We start from the raw sequence: 20,032 nt of genomic DNA, 5'->3' as shown, positions 1-20,032 counted from the left end.
AACACAGAATTATGGTCACCTGTCTGTCTCTAGCACACAGACACTACAAATTGAAGGAAGGATGGAAGTTTTGGGTTCAATCTCAGTGAATTCCTTGGCTGTGGTATTACAGGGTAGTCCCTTCCCCCTCAGGGGGGCCTCAGATTCCTTAGTAGACTATAGGGGCCTGATCTGGGAAGGTATCTTACAGGGCTACTATGAGAATCAGATAAGAAAATGCGGCATGACAACACTTTCTACAGCAGCAAGTTCTCTAATTTTCCTTCAGATTTTGAATCTGAATATTGCCTACCTATCAGGTTGGAAGGTCCAAGTGGGGTCTGTACCAGTGCCTGTGGCACTGGAGGTGAGGAGGTGGGAAATGCTGAGTGACACTAGCACAAGAGGATATAGACTTTTACAAAAACCTTGTGAGCTCCAGGTATCTGCTATAGGACAAGATGCACTAGGAAGAAAAGGAATGAACACTTCTTGAGAATTTACCAGGTGCCAGGCTCCATGCTGGGTCCTTGAAGCATCTCCACAACTTTGTAAAGTGGGACTCAGGATCCTTACAAAGAATCTGAAGCTCAGAAAAGATAACCAAACTGAACAAGGCCAAAAGGGAAGAGCCAGTATTACCTGAGCTCTTACCATGCACCATGTACTACGGACTAAATGCTTTACAAACATTTCAAATTCAGTCTTCCTAACAACACTGTGAAGCTGGGCTTATGTCCCAAGGACACACATATGGCACAACACAGATTTATGGAAGGTCCAGCTGCTGCCGAACAGGTACTTTTTACATTTTACCAAACTGTCCCACACACCAAGGCCACAGAGGATAAGAATAAACTTTCTCTGACACAGAGAGGATGTAAATGGAGCAATATATGTGCCTGAAAGTAAGCCACCATGTGTGATAGACTGAGCTGGGTGACACAAGGTCTAATCTTCCCGTGGGTAGTAGATTGGTTAAATAAACGGGGCCATATTCACAATGGAATACTGCTGCATAAAAAAGAACAGACCGTGGATACATACAGTTATATAGAGGAGTCCCTCAAACAAGGCTGAGAAAGAACTCAGATTCAAAAAGAACACTGTATGAGTCTATTCACATGAAATTCAGAAGGAGGCACAGCTAATCTGTTGTAACAGTAGATGACAGCATAGTTGTCTTGCGGGACAGGGGGCTATCGGTGGGGAGAGCACAAGGGAACCTTCTGGGGCTGATTGCGCTATTAACTGGGTGGTGGCTACTTGGAATGTGCATATGTAAGAAACTGTCAAGCTGCACACTTGAGATTTGTACACTGTGCTGTTGTGGGCTGTAGCCCACTGGGAAAGAAAGTTTAATCCTCAGGGAGTCTCAGGATCTTCCACCCAGGCAAAGGCTCCACTGAGTAGAAGCACATCAGGCCACTGCCCACTGCACTGGGATTAGCAAGTGCTGCTTATGACAACAGTTTCTGTTCAAGCCACTTCCACACTGTGCGTCCATCCCCTAGACCAGGTGCTGACCAGCCTCTAGAAGCAAAGACATCCACTCAATCTAAAGGACACGAGGAGATCTGAGTTCTGAATGTGACTTGCAATCTGATGCCAGACATGCCCTCAGGATGACTCAGTTTTCTTATCTGAAAATGAGTGGTTTTGATGAACTTATTTACTTGTGATTCTTTGGTTGAACTTAATAAAATAGTAATTTTTATTTCATTTATTCAGTTTCTTTGAAAGAGCTCAAGGTCTGAGTAAATTAAAGCCTGTTTTTACCCCTCAACACAGCCTTACTTATAGATAGAATGAGGCTTAACTCCCGCAGCCTGGGGGTCGGGGAGGTAAGTGCAGATCTGAAACCTCACACTCGGCTCACTTCACCCAAAGCTCAAGGCTCTTGAGAGGAAAAAAGGCAGTGTAAGAAGCATGTACTGGGTGCCTGTGCTGTCTCGGACCCTGTGTTCAGCACTTGACATGGCCCATACACGCCGGGTACTAAGCAGAAAATCCACCAACTTGGAGCCTTTTAATGACAGGGAAATGTGCTCCCCAAGTACCAGCTCTGTCTGGGCACAGGAGGGGCCATGCATGTGGGGCCCATGGGAGGCACACCAAACACATACTTACCTTATTAAAAAAAAATTCTCCAATGGCTAAACAAACTGTGGTATATACATACGATGGAATATTATGCAGCTTTAAGACAAGATAAACTTATGAAGCATGTAATAACATGGATGGACCTAGAGAATATTATGCTGAGTGAATCCAGACAAAAACTAAAGGACAAATACTGTATGGTCCCACTGATGTGAACGGACACTCGAGAATAAACTTGAAATATGTCATTGGTAACAGAGTTCAGCAGGAGTTAGAAACAGGGTAAGACAATGGGTAATTGAAGCTGAAGGGATACAGACTGTGCAACAGGACTAGATACAAAAACTCAAAAATGGACAGCACAATAATACCTAATTGTAAAGTAATCATGTTAAAACACTGAATGAAGCTGCATCTGAGCTATAGGTTTTTTTTTGTTTTTGTTTGCTTTGTTTGTTTGTTTGTTGTTGTTGTTTTTTACTATTATTACTACTTTTATTTCTTTTCTTTATATTAACATTTTATATCTTTTTCTGTTGTGTTGCTAGTTCCTCTAAACCGATGCAAATGTACTAAGAAACGATGATCATGCATCTATGTGATGATGTTAAGAATTACTGAGTGCATATGTAGAACGGTATGATTTCTAAATGTTGTGTTAATTTCTTTTTTTTTCTTTCCGTTAATAAAAAAATAAAATAAATAAAATAAAAAAAAAAAAAACATAACAAAAAAAAAAAATTCTCCTAGTGTTTCAATTAGGTCCCAAAGTACCGAGACATGAGACCCAGTAGATATTTTAACAGCCATCTCAGTCTGGTTCTGAGCACCCTGCCTTCCCACACTTCACCCCAATGCTGACAGGAGCAGTGGCAGCAACAATACCGATGGTAATAATACTTGGAAATACTAATACCGAGGGGTGTCTGTGCGCTAGGCAGCCTGCTAGACATTTTACATGCTGGCTCATTTAAACATCAGAAAAACCTATATTAGCCTCATTTGCCCAAGGGTTACTTAGCAAAGGAACTTTTGTGGTACACCCAGGAGTCAAACCAAGCCTGGTTCTAACTCCTGTACTCCGTGTCAAAGGAGGCTCTCCAGCACCTCTGGGACCATGCCCATGTCCCAGAAAGCCTCTGCCCTTCATGTGATAAGCTAACATTGCACATTTTCAATAAAGCCATATGTATTTTTGTTTCTTTGCTATAATGCCCTGTTGAGGACATTTTTGCTAGCTACCCTCTCATTGTCTCCCTATGTATCAAGCCTGTTAAAGTCTTCCAGATATTTATGGCCTTTTACTATGCAATCCTTACTGGACTTTCAGTTCCATTTCAACCTTATTCCTGTAGTCAGCCTCTGCTTCCAAAAAGCTGCATTACATGATTTCTTAGCATAGGCCAGGTTCTTTCAGGCCTGTGTGCTGTGATGCCCACTCTCATCTCTGCCATGTGAACTCCTCAGCTTTCTAAAACCCAACTTGAATGTCACCAGTATGGTAGAAGCTTCCCTTGGCAGCCCATGTCCAGGCAGAGTTATTTAGCTTCTTTTCTCTGTTCCTTAAGAACCCTGTATACACTTTTATTAGAACACATCTCACAACACATTACAGTTGGTTGTTTATCAATCTGTCCACCCTCAACTACTAAGTGCCCTGAGAGAAGGGTTCTATCTTATTTGCTTCTTACTTATTCTGCCTAGCCAATTTCTTGCACTCGTTAAGTGTTCAGTAAAAGTTTGTTAAACAAATGAATTGATAATTGGATTCAAGAATAAACTGTTGCTTGTTTCATCCCATGACTGCCAAATTCGTGTTTTAGCATATGGAAGCAGCATGACACATATAAAACAGATTTGGATATACAGCATCAGGAGTACATCAGCGCAAACCCACATCCAAGAAATGGCAAAAAGACAATTGTTAATATCTCTTTAAATACAGAGAGCTAGGCTGCAGGTTTCTCTGAGAACCCATGAAACACCATCTCAATGTAGCAGCAGTGCCAGAGCATACAGAGAGCCGAGCTATAGGAGCAGAGGTAAGAGATGACATGATCTCAGCATCAGGCCAATAAAAAGCCCTGCTTACCTCCTTCTTGGGAATTCATGATGTTCAGCGCAAACAGCATTGCATTGGAGAATGTGGTAGCTTCTTCTTTACTTGCAAAGTTTAAGCCATAGACCTGGCGGGCATCTCTCCACTGGTGGAAGGTTGGTGTTGCCTGATTGTACTTCAGCCCTTTCACAATTGAATAATTGATCACAACCTGGAAAGGAAAAGAAAGAGAAATACGTGTAAATAAATAAAATGTAAGTGAGCTGGAGGGAGCTCCTAGGGGCTAGGATATTGTATCCTCTAGGGCTACAAGAGGTCAGGGAGATGCAGACGGTGTTAAAAAGAAGTGGAAGAAGCAGCTGATTATCAGGCAGCTTTTCAGGTCATGATCTACAGAACACAGAGCATCTGAAAATCTCGTTATTTTATTTATCTCATAATGCTATGTGGTTATAACCTCCAAAAGAGAAGACATGGGCTGTAAGTCAGGTTCCTGGGTTCTGGTCCTGGCCCTGCCATGCAGCCATGTGACCCAGGACTGTAACTCTCCAAGGCTCAGTTCTCCAGTTATAGAGTGGGGACAATAACTTTGGTGTTGCCACCCTCATGTGGTCACCACAACGACCCACACATCATGCATATCTAGACTTCAGATGTAAAGCCTCTTAGGGCGAGTCGTGTTCATTTTCATGCTCCCATACCCTCTGCATTGTGTCTAGTACTTAGGATGCATCAGTAAGTGGGTTGGTAACTGAAAGGATAACTTGAGAAAGTTAAGTTAATGCATCATACAGATATACAGGTTTAGCAATATCTTTATCATTAACCAATCAATAAATATCAACCAATTGCAAGGAAGAATGCCAGGCCCACCAGGGAAAGATTCAGAGAAGACTGAGACAGACATTCAGGTGCTTATAAACAGCCAGGGGACTTGGCACCAGGTTTGCCTGACTTCTAAGCTTTGGTTCTTTTGTAAATATAAAGGAAAATTATTTCAAAGCACTCCTAGATTGTATTTAGTAAACTGCTCAGCGAAGCAGTGAGAGGCTTTGAAAAGAGGACACTCTGGGCTGGAGCCACTATTCTGCTTTCCACTCCCCTGCCAGACCACAATCATGGAATTTATTAGTTGTTTGTTTTCTTATCTGTAAAATGGGGAGGAAGGTGATATGGCTATGACATGGCATGGCACCCTCACAGTATGTTGTGAGGATTAAATTATGTATGTGGAAGTACCTAACAAAAATCCTGGCACACAGTAGTTGCCAGTGAATGTTAGCTGAGAAATATTAAGGTCCCTGCAAATGGAGGTAAGCAAGCAGAGTCTGGATTGGCTGGATGGCAACTGTTAGCAATGCAATAGAAAGAACACTGCTTTAGGAGAGGTACCAGATGAGTTCTCAGATATCCTCTGGGTTTGCAACTCCATGGTTCTGTGATCTGACGTTGGGGATTATTCTCTCCATAGCCCTTCCTGTCAGGAAAAGAGCTCTTTCACTTTTAGTACCAGGGGTATAGATTCACATACATATATAGCTAAACCGAAAGTACTGAGTTGACTAGGTTTCACTCTAGGTCATGAGAAGAAGAGCTGGAGGTTTGGAGGAAAATATGCATGACAAGAACTAGCTGTTCAGATCAGAGGCTGCATTAATAGTGGTCTTGTGACCAGAGGAGGGAATTTAGAGCTTGCTCTCTTCTGCCCTGGTGAGTTTACACCAGGCACGCTGTGTTCAAGTTTTTTTGCTAGTCCATTTTTGTTCTGTACTTTTAGAAGACATTACAAATTGAAGTGAGCCAAAGGAAGATGCTTTAAATGGAAGAGGGTCTGGAAACCACCTTGAATCAAGAATGCCTGAGGGACACTGAAGCTGGATAAAAAAAGATTCTTAAGTGTATCATGGCTACTATCTCCAGGAATTTGAGGGGATGCTTTGGAGAAGTGAGAGCCAGCTTGACTTAGAATCCTATGACCTGAAATCACTGGTTGGCTGGGTTCTTGGAAGGGGATTTGGAAGAGTAGGGTGGGAGTTGGGCAGAGGCTGATGCCTCTCCAAAATAAGATGGAATAAGAGTGGTCAGCAGAATCACTGAAGGGAAATCAAAGGGACCTTAGAGATTATCCAACTCAACCCTCTCTTTATACAATTGGGAAAACTGAGGCTCAGGGAGAATGAGTGACTCGTCTAAAGTTACCCAGGAAGTTAATGGTAGAACTGAAGTTTCTAGTCCAGAACCTTGCACTGAATTACACTGCTTATCATCAGTATAATTAGTTGAAATCTTTCTTCTTATAATTCTCTCTGGTACTAGCTCTGCCCTCTGGAGTATCATAAATCTGTTCCCTACTTCAGAAAATGTTCAGATATTAGATTAGGAGAGTGCAATGATGCATCTGGGGAGGACACATCCCTGTTCTTTCTAAAAGTTCTCTGAGTTCTTCGCTGCACATGATGGTCTTGCATCCACACAATTGTGGGTCTGCGACTTTTGTTCTATCACTGCCTAGGGTCTATGGGCCACTCTCCAAATGTGCATTTGCCTTCTACACACTGCTCACACCCTTCCTTCACTTCTGCTCTTCTATTTGTCTGTCCTTATGCCAAAACCACACTCTTGATTACTGTATGTTTACACTAAGTCTTGGAGGCTGGTAGTGTAAGTCCTCCAACTCTGTTCTTCAAGAGTATCTTGGCTATTTCAGACCCTTCATATTTCCATATAAATTTTAGAACCAGCATGTCAGTTTCTATAGAGTATCTGCTAGGGTTTTGATAGGGATTACATTTACTCTATGATTTGGGGGAGAAATGACATCTTAAAGACACTCAGTCTTCTAATTCCAGGAATGTGGCATATTTTTCCATTAGTTTGGGTCTTCTTTGAATTATCTCAGCAATGTTTTACAGCCTTCAATACAGAGGATGTGCATATTTTCGGTTATATTTGCTTTAAGGTCTTTAAAGTTTTCTGATACTCTTGGCAAATCTTATTTTAAAATTTTCATTTATTATTTACTGCAAATATATAAAAATGCAGTTGTTTTTTGTACTGATTGTGAGCATGCTGAATTTAATATTTCTAACAGTTTGAAGGTTCTTTCAGACTAGTTGCACAAACTATCAAATCATCTGTGACTAAAGATGATTTTACTTCTTCCCTTCCAAATGTTGAATCAAAGTAGTGATAGTGGACATTCTGGTCTGGTTCCTGAATTCAGAGGGAAAGTATGATGTTTGCAAAAGTTTTTCTTTTGTTGTTTGATTGTAGATACCCTTTCTTTGATTAAGGAAATTCTTTTATTACTAGTTTTCTCTTAGTTTTTAATCATGAAAAAGTACTGATTTTCACCAAAGGCTTTTTTTTTTGCATCTGTGAGATGACCATATGATTTTTCTCTTTTATTCTGTTCTAGTTTGCTAGCTGCTGGAATGCAATATACCAGAGATGGATTGGCTTTTAAAAGGGGATTTATTTCATTAGTTCTTCAGAGGAAAGACAGCTAACTTTCATCTGAGGTTCTTTCTCATGTGAGAAGGCTCAGGGTAATCTCTGCTGGCCTTCTCTCCAGGCCTCTGGGTTCCAACAACTTTCCCCGGGGTGATTCCTTTCTGCATCTCCAAAGGCCTGGGCTGAACTGCGAGCGCTGAGATGAGGTAGGCTGAGCTGCTTGGGCTGTGCTACCTTGCACTCTCTCATTTAAGCACCAGTCAATTAAGTCAAACGTCATTCAATGCAGCAGGCACACCTCTGCATTGTAAGGTAGCTGACTGCAGATGTAATTAGCAACAGATGAGGTTCACGTACCATTGGCTCATGTCTGCAGTAACAAAACTAGGTAGGGCGTGCCATGGTGGCTCAGCAGGCAGAGTTCTGAAGCCTGCCACGCCGGAGACCCAGGTTCGATTCCCAGTGCCTGCCCATGCAAAAAAAAAAAAACAATGAGGTGCCTTCACCTGGCCAAGTTGACAACTGAATCTAACTACCACAAGTTCTCTTTTGGGAAGGCTTGTAATTACAGATTTCATTTTAAAAAACAGATAAAGGACTACTTGGATTTTCTGTTTCTTCATGTATCAGTTTTAGTAAATCGCATTTTTCAAGGAATCCATTATCTCATACATTGTCAAATTTATTGGCATAAGGTTTTTCATAATAATATGTTATTATATTTTAAATATGTAGGATCAGCAGTGTTCCTTTTCTGTTTCTGATAACTGGCAATTTGTGTTTTCTCTTTTTTTGATTACTCTTACTAGGGGCTCATTAATTTTATTAATTTTTTTTCAAAGAATCAACATTTGGCTTTGCTGCTTTTCTCTATTATATGTTTGCTTTTTAGTTCATTGGGTTCTCGGTTTTATTCTTTCTTTCCTTCTACCTTTTCTGGGTTTAATTTGGTATTGTTTCTTCTAGATTCCTGAGATAGAAGCTTAAATGACTTCTTTTCAATTCTTCTCCTTTTTCTAAATATGCATTTATAGCCATACATTTCCTCATCCAACACGTTTTGTTGTGTTGTATTTTCATTACTATTCAGTTCAAAATACTTTCTAATTTACAATGTGATTTCTTTTTTGTTCCAACGCTTATGTAGTAGTGTACTGCTTCATTTCCAAACACCTGTGGATTTTCTAGTTATCCCTCTGTTACTGGTATCTAGTTTAATCCCTCTGTGATCAAAGAACATATTTTCGAAATTCTTTTTTATTTGTTAACACTTGCCCTAGGTCCAGAATATGGTGTATTTTGGTTAACGTGCTATGTGTACTTTAGAAGATTGTATATTTCACTTGTTGGCTGTAGTTCCTATAAATTTCAGTTAGGTCAAGTTGGTTAATGCTGTTTACCAAATCTTACATTTTAACCGATTTCTGTCTGCTTGTTCAGTCAATTATTTTGAAGTATGATAAAATCTCCAAATATGCTTTTAGATCTGGCTATTTCTCCTTTCAGAGCTGTCTATTTTTGCTCTATATATTTTGAAGATATGTTATTAGATGTGTACAAGTTTAGGATTGTTATTACTTCCTTTTCAAATGATGCTTTTATCAGTATAAAGGTCCCTCTTCATCTTTAGTAATATTTCTTACCGTAAAGTCTATTTTGTCTGATATTTGTATAGCCACACCAGTTTCTCTTGGTTACTGTTTGGATCTTTTTCCATCCTTTGACCTTCAACCTATCTACCCACTTCACAGTTTTTATTTTTAAAATAATTCTCCATGTTTTGGCAGGACTGATCTGGACACCACCTGAAGGATAAACCTATTTTCAATGATAGTACTTCTTTTATGGGGACCAACAAATACAATGCTAGCCTATATTTTATCTTCAGGAATGTAGGAGTAAGAAAGTCTTTTCTATTCCTCTAAAGGAATGCTTCACAGCTCCAAACATTGTCTAACATGTTTCCGAGGCTTCTGAGTAAAATCAATCAAGAGCCCATTATAAAAAAAAGAAGCTTGATGGCAGAGAAATAGCTTTCTGACCCCACATATCACCAGGATCTAAACCACAGAATCTTCAGGTCGGTAAAGCCTTTGAGGTCATCTCCTCCAAATCTCTACCCAATGATGGAACGTTCTTCCCAGCATTCTTATCAGATGGCCATCTAGCCCTGTAAGTTTGCAAGACAACACATTCCATCTTTGTACAGTACACTTGTAAGAAAGTTCTTCCTTTTATTAAGTGTCAATCTTCCTCCCTATAAGCATCCACGCTATTTCTAGTTCTGTTCTCTAGGATACATAGGAAAAGTGAGACTTCTTCACATGGCAACCCCTCCAAGCTTTGAAAATATGTCCATGCCCTTTTCAGTCTTTTCTTCATCAGGTTAATATCTCTTGTTGCTGCTCTATATATCATATTGCTTTCAGACCTCTCACTAGCTGGGATGCCCTCTTCCTCACAGATTCCAGTTTATGGCACTTAGGTGTGGTTCCATCATTCTTGGCTATGTATAATCAGCGCAGAGAAGAGCAGGACTATAGGCTGCCTTCTTCTTGGTACTCTATTTCTATTAATTCAGCCAGGGAACTAACCTTTTTGGTGGTTGTGCTGGTTTGAATTTGTGGACCCTAGAAAAGCTATGTCCTTTAACCCTCATTTAATATTGCTGACTGGGAGCTTTTTGATTGTTCCCATGGAGAAGTGACCCGCCCAATTATGGGTGGTAACTTTTGACTAGGTGGCTTCCATGGAGTTGTGACTTCACCCATTCCAGGTGGGTCTTGATTAGTTTACTGGAATCCTTTCAAAGAACCACAACAGCCCACGCAGCCAGAGGCCTCTGGAAAACATCCCTGGGAGAGCTTCAGAAAACAAGAAACCTGGAGAGAAAGCCAGCAGATGCTGCCATGTTTGCCATGTGCTTTTCCAGTTAAGAGAAAAACCTTGAACGTCATCAGCTTTCTTGAACCAAGGTATCTTTCCCTGGATGCCTTAAGTTGGCTACTTCTATAGCCTTATTTTAATTTGGACATTTTCACAATCTTAGAACTGTAAACAAGCAAAGTAACAAACTCCCCCTTTTAAAAGCTGTTCTATTTCTGTTATATTGCATTCCAGCACCTAACAAACTATAATAGTGGTCATAATTCATTCTCAACTAAAAATCCTTTAACTTCTTTATTCTAAATGTGAGATTGTGGTTAGACTTTGGCTAGTGGTACTATAACCTGTCAGTCTTCTTTTCTACAAACAATCATCTGTTTTTATACGTACCTATTTAGCAAAATGGGGATAATTCCTATACAGTTATCCTCATGGGGTTACTGGGAAGATAAAGTAATACACAGGAAAAGGGCTCTACAAACTATAATGAGTCTTAAATATAAGAAGACATAGCTTTTTGGTCACAAATCCAAGAATTCTTATCTCTCTTAAAATGTCTGACTTTGTAGTCCACACTAACTGGAAAACAGATCTTTGCAAATCAATGTTTTCTCCTGAGGTCCCTAAAAGTTATTATAGACCAATTTTCCTGCTATTTTCTCTAATGTCTTGGCTTACTAAGAATCTCTTTTATATTCTTAGTTAACATTCCCTATCCATTTGGGGAAAGAGTATCAACCACATCGTAGAAGCATGACTCTTGAACATGCATTCCAAGTGGAAGGCTGTGTTCATAACTTCTCTATCAGACTCCAGGAGATCTCTAAGTTAGAATCAACACAGTCTCTTTGAATATTTAAAGGAGTTTACTGAGGACTATTGCCAGTCCTCCCTGCGTGAGGAAAAGAACTACCAAATGGGCCCCAGCATGTGGTTTCCTTTGAAGGAGGCAGGGAACTGTCACGCTCTTGAGAATAAGATGTATTTGGGACTCATGGAACTGAGGTCTCTAGTCCTACTGCCCTTCCATTGTATCAAGCTGTATTGCTAGTGTACCTAGGATGGTGACCAAGAAGCATGAAAGGAATGGGAAACTTTCCATAATAAAAACACTCACTCAGGGAACTCCTGCTATGGTTTAGAATCTAGGTAATATATCTATGTCAAAGGCTCTCAACCAGGGTGCTACTGCTATCCAAACCCTCCCCACCCCCAACCCAGGTGGTCTGGAAATTTGGGAGACGTTTTTGCTTGTCATTATAATTGGAGCTAAGGACACTACATATCTTGTGATGCATGGCATGGTATTTCTTTAAAAGGCAGAGAAATGGAAGGACAGGGAGGCAACATCTAAAGGGTCTTTGGAAAACCATCTTACCCTTAAGCTCATCAACAAGGGAAATGAGATGCTTCTGGACGTACCAAGAATTCAAGGTTAGACAGATTTATTAGGGGTTCCGAACTAAAGAGGGAATGTCTCTTTTAGCCAAAACTCAAATAAATCAATAAATTCCCCCCAAATAGGGTTATTTTGGCTAAAGCAGCAACCCATTTGACAGGCAACCCACTAAAAACAGTGCCTGAAGTTTCTGTTCTCTCTTTCCTCGATTCTAACATGCTGATTCTCACAGCGATAGCAGCTAACCTACTGCTCAACTTAGCCAAAGCTTGACCAACAACGGGCACCAGAAATAATACTGTTTAAGGGGAGTGTTTTATAAATGCTGAAACCAAAGATCTTTTAACTTTACTGCTAAACATGTCCTTGTTAATCACTGGGAGGTAGAGGGACAACATTAAATTACTCATCAAGGCCACTATGGTCAAGCCTAACAAGCCCTTCTCATCTTCACATCATACTACTTGGTCTTGTTATGTGCATACAACTATTCCAGACTTAGATGGGGCAAGGCTGTTACCTTGCTTTGCACAGGTATTTATCAGATACACTCACAAACACTAGTCTTATCTGATAAGAGAGAGGAATGATTGCAGATTCTTCAAATCATCTTGTTACTCCTTCTAAGGTAAGACTTGGGGGGAGCAAAGGTATTTATGAACCAAAAATCTCAAAAGCCATGTTATAAATGAATATGCAGGTATCCAGAATAAAACCAACACCATTGCATGATGTTATATTTTTTCATGGCTGGGTTTCACATCTATTATTTTATCTTAATCTGACAATAACCCAGTGAAATAGGCAGGGTGTGAATTACTGTCTCCGTCTGATGTATATGAAAGCCAAAGTTCAGAAAAGATAAATAACTTACTTAAGGTCTCATATCTACCAAGTAATAGAATCAAAACTTGGACTCAGATCTTCTGACTCCAAATCTTGACCTTATTTCTTCTGACCTCTTTTCACTATACTTTTGTGTGTGAGGTGCTTATGTGTATGTCTTCTGCTCTGGAACTCACCTGCTGGTCTTGCAGCTTGACTCCAACAACTCGGAAGGTGTTGCTGGCAGTGTTGTGGTAGATGTTGATCCTACTGAATCCCTGCTGGCCAGGTTTGATAGGTACCCATTTTTTACTGGTGTCATCGTAGACCATCACGGAAGCCCGGGCTTGGCAGATACTCTGTTCACTGCAGAGCAAGAAAAAACTTAAGCATCAGCCTCAGCTGTGAGGGAGGGAAGCCAGCTTTGCCCTTTCTGAAAGAGGTCAACTACTACTTGACATGAGGAAACTTTCTAACTTCCAGAGCTTGCAACTGTCTGTGGAAGGGCTGCCCTGTGGGGTCATGGGCTTTTATCCTTCAAAGACCACTCTTTGGAGGCTCTGTGCCAAGATTCTCAACAGCTTAGAAAGGATTCCCAGCTTTGCTGTTGGGGTAAAAGGCACTGGCATGGGAAATGCATTACCTATTTGTAACTGTGTACAATATTCTAGGCACTGTATTAAGGTAATCTGCCTAAGCTTCACAAATTAGGAAGCAGATATTTATTATTTTTGTAGATGAGAAAGTGTGGCTCAAAGACTTGAAAATATTTATGAGTTCATGTGGGTATTCAGTGATTACATCTGGGATTTCCAACCAGTTCTATTTCTAGAGCACATGATATAGACAGTATTTTTCACAATATCAACCAAGATGCTCAACTTACGATGATAGGGCAGCACCATTTAGGCTAGCAGACAATACAGTGATTGGGTAAACTCCTGAAGAACAGAGTGAGGTAAATGAAAATAAACAGATAGTTGCACCTCACTTTGTGAAAACTTATACCTGCAACTTCATCTACTCAGAACAGAAAACCAGGGAAAAACCTCTGGGGAGACAAAAGTCATCACTAACTAAACTCCAGGCCAAAGTATTTGGAGGGATTCTCTCCAAGCACACTGGCTCTTGATTTACATTTAAGTCTAATAATCTTGAACATTACTTCCTCAATCTCTAGTATATTAGAATTTCCAAAAATTTAATTGGAATTAAAAAGATAAAATGTAGCTGCTAAAGGTAGGCATGCCAAAAACGGTGAGAAATGGCAGCTAACAAAAAGGGAGGCCATATACACAGAAGTGAAGAATTGGAAACATATTTTTAAGCTTGACAAGTTGGGGCCAATTAACATTACAAATAATACAAATAGTGCTATCAACGATAGTGGGCCCTTAGGTCATCACTGTACAATAATGGATAGTTATTAGGATGAGACCAAGTGGTCAAGGAAAAGACCACTATGCTCACTTTACTATATTAAAGAGTCAGGGCAACAAAATATTTCAAAAGGATCTCTATTCCCTCCCCAGTGGTTACTAGGAAACAAAATGGTGGTACTTGTAAGAATGAGCTCTCACAACTTAGAAACTTCAACTTGTTCAATGTTGTCAGTTCCCACATGTCCTAGACAGCCAAGGGTCCTCAGGACCCAACTGCTCCATTATTCAGAGATTGTGGATGATCCAGTGTATAGAATTTTATAGGCTTAATAATTTTGTGTATTGTGCATACACAAGGGCTTTCCATACATATTCCCTCATTTCACCTGAAATGAATTCCTATGCACATTGTACAGCTATTAGGTGCCAACACTGAGTTGCAAACCCAGCACTTCTAATGTCTGTACTGCTGGTCTTAGTCTCGCTGCTGACTACTAGCTCTGGCCCTGGGGTTGAGGGTCCTGGGAAGGTCTCAACAGATGTATCAGGAATGAACTATAATATTCTGTGCTATTATCTTTTCCTCATAATTCATCATTTATTCTACAAATACGTAGGAGGAAATAAATCAATGATGAGCAGAGCAGACATAGTTCTCAAAGAAGACATCCATATAATACTGCAGGGAGAAAAAAGAGGGAAAAAAGGTACTATCTTTTACTGGTTCTATGTTCAGGAGTGGAAACAATGCATCTTTTAAGAGAATATGCTTAAGAGAAGTTGCTCCTCCTCTAGCTAAGTCTTTGGGGCTTTGTCCTTACAAGTCTAGTAGAAATTATAGAAAATTGTACATAGAATCAGACAGACCTTGGTTCAAATCACAGGTCCCTCCTAATGTAAATTAACCACAAATCAAATTATGGGCTAAGTCTTGATACTGTTATTGATAAATGAGTTGCTAACTGTGACCTTGGGCAAATAGGTGTGTGTGTGTCAGATACATCTTAGGGGCTGGGAGAGATTCTGAAACGCAGCGTGGTATGAGTTCAAGCGTGTGCTTTTAAGTCGTGGAAATCCCAGCTCTACCACTTGCTGACACATGACCAGGGAAGCCCTTGAAATTTCCGGGGATGACATATCCAGGATGGTACCACATAATAGGACAATGCTTTCTAGAATTCCTATATGGTGGACATCCTCTAAGAGAACCTGCAGAAGCACAGGTGACTGACAGCTCCAGCTGCTACCTCTTCGGATCCACCGAGTTTGCCCCAGGCCACGCTTCTTCCAGGCTGCCCCCAACCAAACACTGGCGTTCGCAGAGGTACTACTGTCAGCCATTCTTGCCTGACGTGGGACTCAAATGAAAGCTTCCAGGGACAGGAACTTTCCAAAGCAGTCCATTTTGAAGTTAAATGGTTTAAATTACTAGATAATTCTTCTGTGTCCTGAGCTGACATTGTACTCACACCCCTCCAAAGTTGCAAAGGTTTTTTTTGATATCCTGATACAGCCCACTAGAAAACTGAAGGAACACTTGGTCCTTTCCTCCATTATCTACATGACAAAGCTCTACGTCCCCTTGTCATCCGAGCCACTCTCCTCTAGCTCGGCCCCAATTTGTCACATTTTCTCTTAGCTTAAGTCTGGTTCTAGAATTGGGTACGATATTTTTGCCTTAGTCTGACAAGCACAGATGACAGTGAGTCAAAAACAAGTAGTGATACAGAGATGAATAGGACAGTGTCTGCTTTCAGTGAGTTCACAGCTGATCAGGGAATCAGAAAAATAATTACCAACCAATGTGGACAGTAGGTAAGTACAGGTGCTGGGGGAGCATAAAGCAGAGGGACCTTCCCCAATCGGGAGTGGTTGGGGTAGCTGGGGAAGAATTCTGAAGAAAATGCAGAGTGGCCTTAAGATGAATTCAGGAAGGGGATGTGGGATTCGAGGTAGAGCAGACAAACAGCCCAGCAGCATGGTGTGCAGAGAACCGCAAAAACTTTGTGTGGTTGGAATATTAAGGGGAGACCACAAACTTATGTTTTAGAGTTGTAAGGGACTGGATGATATTGTACCTCACCCTGGGGCTTGCCACCTAGCAGACCGTTTTAAAACTGATAACTATTTTCTTTTTATAATTATAGCCACAAGTTCCTTTTTTTTTTTTTAACACTTAAGGTTTAAATTAACCTTGTGGTAAATGGAAAAAAAAAAAGCTTTTTTGAATAGCTACATTTTGGTCTCTATTTTATTGCTACTGAAACCTAAATTTAAGAAAATACATATATATTTTACTTAAGATTTGTCTTGCTAATCTGGGTTTATCCCTTTGAGATTTTTTTGTTTTTTAAAATCTTGAATGTTATCCAGACATTGCTTCTGAACTCTTTATGTTCAATTGTCTTCTCCACACCTTCACTTGGACATGATATTTGCAAGCTCTCAACAAACACACACACTCCACAGGCATCCTAAACTTAATCTGTCTGAATCAGTTACCATTTGAGGAAACTGAATTAGTTTGATAAATCTTTGCTTTTCAAAAAATTTGACTAACTGAATGACTGACAACTGTTTTAAATACATACACACAAAATTTCCTTTACTAAATTTAAAAAGGCTTTTTCCACATCCTCCCCAAAGGCCCCACATAATTCGTGCTTGTGGAGCCATCAGCTCAGAGCCCCCACCTGCTTTCGGCTCTGATGAAAACCAAACCACATAAAGCTGGAGAGAGGAAGGATCCAGGTGATTCTCATGAGGTTTGATCTGTTACAAGCTGCTCTCATGTTATCAAAATAACCACTTGATTAGTGTGGGACATAATCAGTGAAAATGAGCTGCTTGGTTTGTTCTATTTGGCGGTGAGCTAGCAGGTGAGTTTTTCCATCCCTTCTGACCCCCCCAACCCTGGGATCTAACAAGCTGTTTTAAGCAGTAGGTACAACCAGAGTTCCTCTCCTGGGAGAAGGCTTTTTTCTTAGGACAGGCAATCCACTTTCATTTCATTCTGGGCTTGTGTATGGATTTTTGTGGGCACTTGAAAAATTCGAGCCTATACCTTCCTTCCCACAAGTATGTGAGAAATAAACTCTAACAAAGCTCCAGGATGCACTTTCATCAGGAGCTTAGGGTAGAAAACGTGATTTTGGCTTAGTTGTGTTCCCTGTCTGGGCCTCAGTTTTCTCATCTGTAAAAGGACTAATCTGGCCTGAAAGGAACCTCAAATGAGTGGTGAGTGCTCCCGAGCTCAGGCTAAGAGCCAGCACCAGGCAAAGCACAGGAGGAAAGAGCAGAGAGGACACTGTCTCTGACCCAGCAGTTAACTTCATTAGGTCACAGATATAGGTTACTTTTGAATGCCCAGTGAACTTTCTCCCTCAAAAAGGAGAAAAAGCAAAATACCCAAATTTTCTGTATATCACTCTAAAACCTAATCATGGATCTTCCTGGAGCCGGGTAAGAAACCACCGATACATTTGAAGATTAAAAACAAATGCAGAGGAAAAGTGTGGCACATCCCACAGGGAAGGCACCCCTGGAGCCAAGATCTGTCTCTTGCTCTCTGTCTAATTCATCTGGAAGAATGCAGGCTCTGGGCCCCACTCAGCTGTGGGAATATAGTCCTGCAACTCCCATCATGAGCGAGAATGAAGTTTCTGATTTGTCCCAGCATTACACACAACTCTGAATTCCACAAACACTCCCCCCTAGCCATGGTCTTTCCTGTGCTGTCTGCACGGAACCCCTTCCCACCCTATAAATATCTTTCAGGCCTTTTCCAGGCACAACAGAAATCTGAAGGCAAATTCGTAAAGGAAGGGTAAAAGGATACAAAGACAAGGAAGAAACAAGAGTGGAACTGGGCTAATCACAAAAGGCTTGCTAGAAAACTTGAGTCCAGGGTCAAGCCTGAAAAGACAGGATTGTTGGGCCTACTAGAAAAGACAATGACCCCTATAGCACTGTTCTTAATTCTTCCTCTAACACAGCACTTACCAGTTTGTTCTACTTCTTAACATCTGCCTACATATCTGTCTGTCCCACTGGACAGTGAGCTCCTTGAAGGCATGGACTCTGTTTTTGCCCCTTTGCAGACAAGGTGCTTCCCTGTGTGCTGTAGGTGCTAAGAACTGCTTGTTGAATTAATAACTCTCAGACTGTGAATAAGTACCCATGGCACATTCTAGTCACAACCCTACTTTATTTATTCTCAGAGAGAGTAACTGCCAGATACAAGCATTTGTCATAGATTACCACCAGTGTGCTCAGGCTAAGAACAGCCTGGGCTTGAAGTCAGGAAACCACAACACCCTGAGGGTGGGCCTCCTGTGCACAGTGAGACTGCTGATGCTCGGTGAGGCCTCTGAGGGTGTCTCTCACTCCACCTGGGGTCCAGGTTGGCAAGAGGGAATACGTGTAGGCCGGGCACATGCTCACTTCTGAGCGCCTAGGAAAGCATGGCTGTCCACTCAGACACTCTGGAGAATGGGCCTATGACCTACATACTTAGAGAAGAGAAGAAAGCCCTCCACTCTCGCCCCCCAGAACCAGCACGGAGGTCCTCTCAGTCCCCAGCCCTGACTTGGTCACTCCCTTCAGACAGGACAGATCATTTTACTCTATCCTTAGGATTGATTTTGTCTCCCTAAGAGGATGGGGAACCAGAGTGATCAACCATCTGGCTTTCCCAGGATTGAGGGTCTCCTGGGATGTAGGACAACTAGTGCTAGAAGTGGATGGATCTGGGAAAACTGGGGTTGATGATCAGCTCTCATTGGGAACTCATAACCAGTTCAGGGTAAAGCACGTTATAAGCAACCAATGGATGTGAGGGTGGCTGACAGAAGTTGATATGAGCGGGATCCCCACTCCTTACTCCCAGCTATTATTATTCCCCGGCTCTCTTTTATTCCCATAAGCTACGTGCTACCTGCTTTCTCTATTTTCTCACCACTCATTCACTCCTCAACCCTCCAATGGAACTCACCTTTTGTTCCTAATATACTTAACTCACATAAGGACACTGACTTGCCACTTCTCAGTTCCACTGGATAATCTGCACCTCTCCCATCACCTACCTTCTCCTACTGTAGCCAATACTGTGACAACACCCTAGTTTCTGAAAATCCTTCTGATTCCAAAACTTTACACTCTACTTACTGGGTCTCCATTGATCAATTTCTTTTTGGCCTCCTTCATGAGTTTCTTTTCTACTCATCCTTTCGTCAGGGGTATTTAAACTAGGGTCCATGGAATGGCCTAAAGGGTCTAAGAATCCCCTGAAATCATTTGCAAAACTGAGTGTACGTTTAAACGTACACGAATATTTTCTGGGATATGGGGCTCCATCGGAGTAGTTCTCCTTGTCTATAAACTAAAGCTAAGACAACTTACGTATATTTCCAAGGTGACTGAGACAGGACCTTGGAACGTGCCTACCATGCATTCCAGAAGCTCTACATCCCCAGCCTCACTCTGAGGCCTCTTTTTCCTCTTAGTGCTCTCAAGCTGTCATGAAAGCTCTCTGGTGAGCTTATCTTTCTCCTGGACTGTGAGTTTCTGGAGGGCAAACCCACATCTGGTCATTAGATACCCTTGAGATCTTCCCACGGGAGCATGGTACCTCCTACTTGGTGGGAATGGGCTCAGTAGCTGCCCAATGAATTAATGAGTCAAATGGTGGGAGGCTAGAGAGAAGTGACTATAAATAAATGTTCTCAAAGCCAAGCAAAAACAGAGCCAGACTGCAACAGTGTTTGTTAAGTCCTGACTTGCTTACTTTCAACATAGAAGCAACAAAACCGAATTGGGGTGTGTGTGTGTGTGTGTGTGTGTGTGTGTGTGCGTGCGTGTGCGTGCGTGTGGGCGCGCAAGGGTAGTTCAGTGGTAGAATTCTGGCCTGCTATGCGGGAGACCGGGTTTGATTCCCAGCCCATGCAC

At 41.3% G+C, this 20,032-nt stretch overlaps 1 protein-coding gene across 3 annotated transcripts in view; it reads right to left on the bottom strand.

The window, feature by feature from the left end:
• EVL (Enah/Vasp-like) overlaps positions 1-20,032 on the bottom strand; it is a 181,902-nt gene that overhangs the window by 55,349 nt on the left and 106,521 nt on the right. For all 3 annotated transcript variants that reach the window (XM_077123517.1, XM_077123515.1, XM_077123516.1), the window contains exons 2-3: positions 12,902-13,070; positions 4,175-4,352 (exon numbers count right to left, since the gene is read on the bottom strand). In XM_077123517.1, the coding sequence (XP_076979632.1) occupies positions 4,175-4,352; positions 12,902-13,070 (347 nt within the window). The remainder of the gene's footprint in view (positions 1-4,174; positions 4,353-12,901; positions 13,071-20,032) is intronic.

This window comes from Tamandua tetradactyla, chromosome 12 (genome assembly GCF_023851605.1).
Source record: "Tamandua tetradactyla isolate mTamTet1 chromosome 12, mTamTet1.pri, whole genome shotgun sequence".
Taxonomy (NCBI): Eukaryota; Metazoa; Chordata; class Mammalia; order Pilosa; family Myrmecophagidae; genus Tamandua; species Tamandua tetradactyla.
This window is presented reverse-complemented; position numbering and strand designations above follow the sequence as displayed.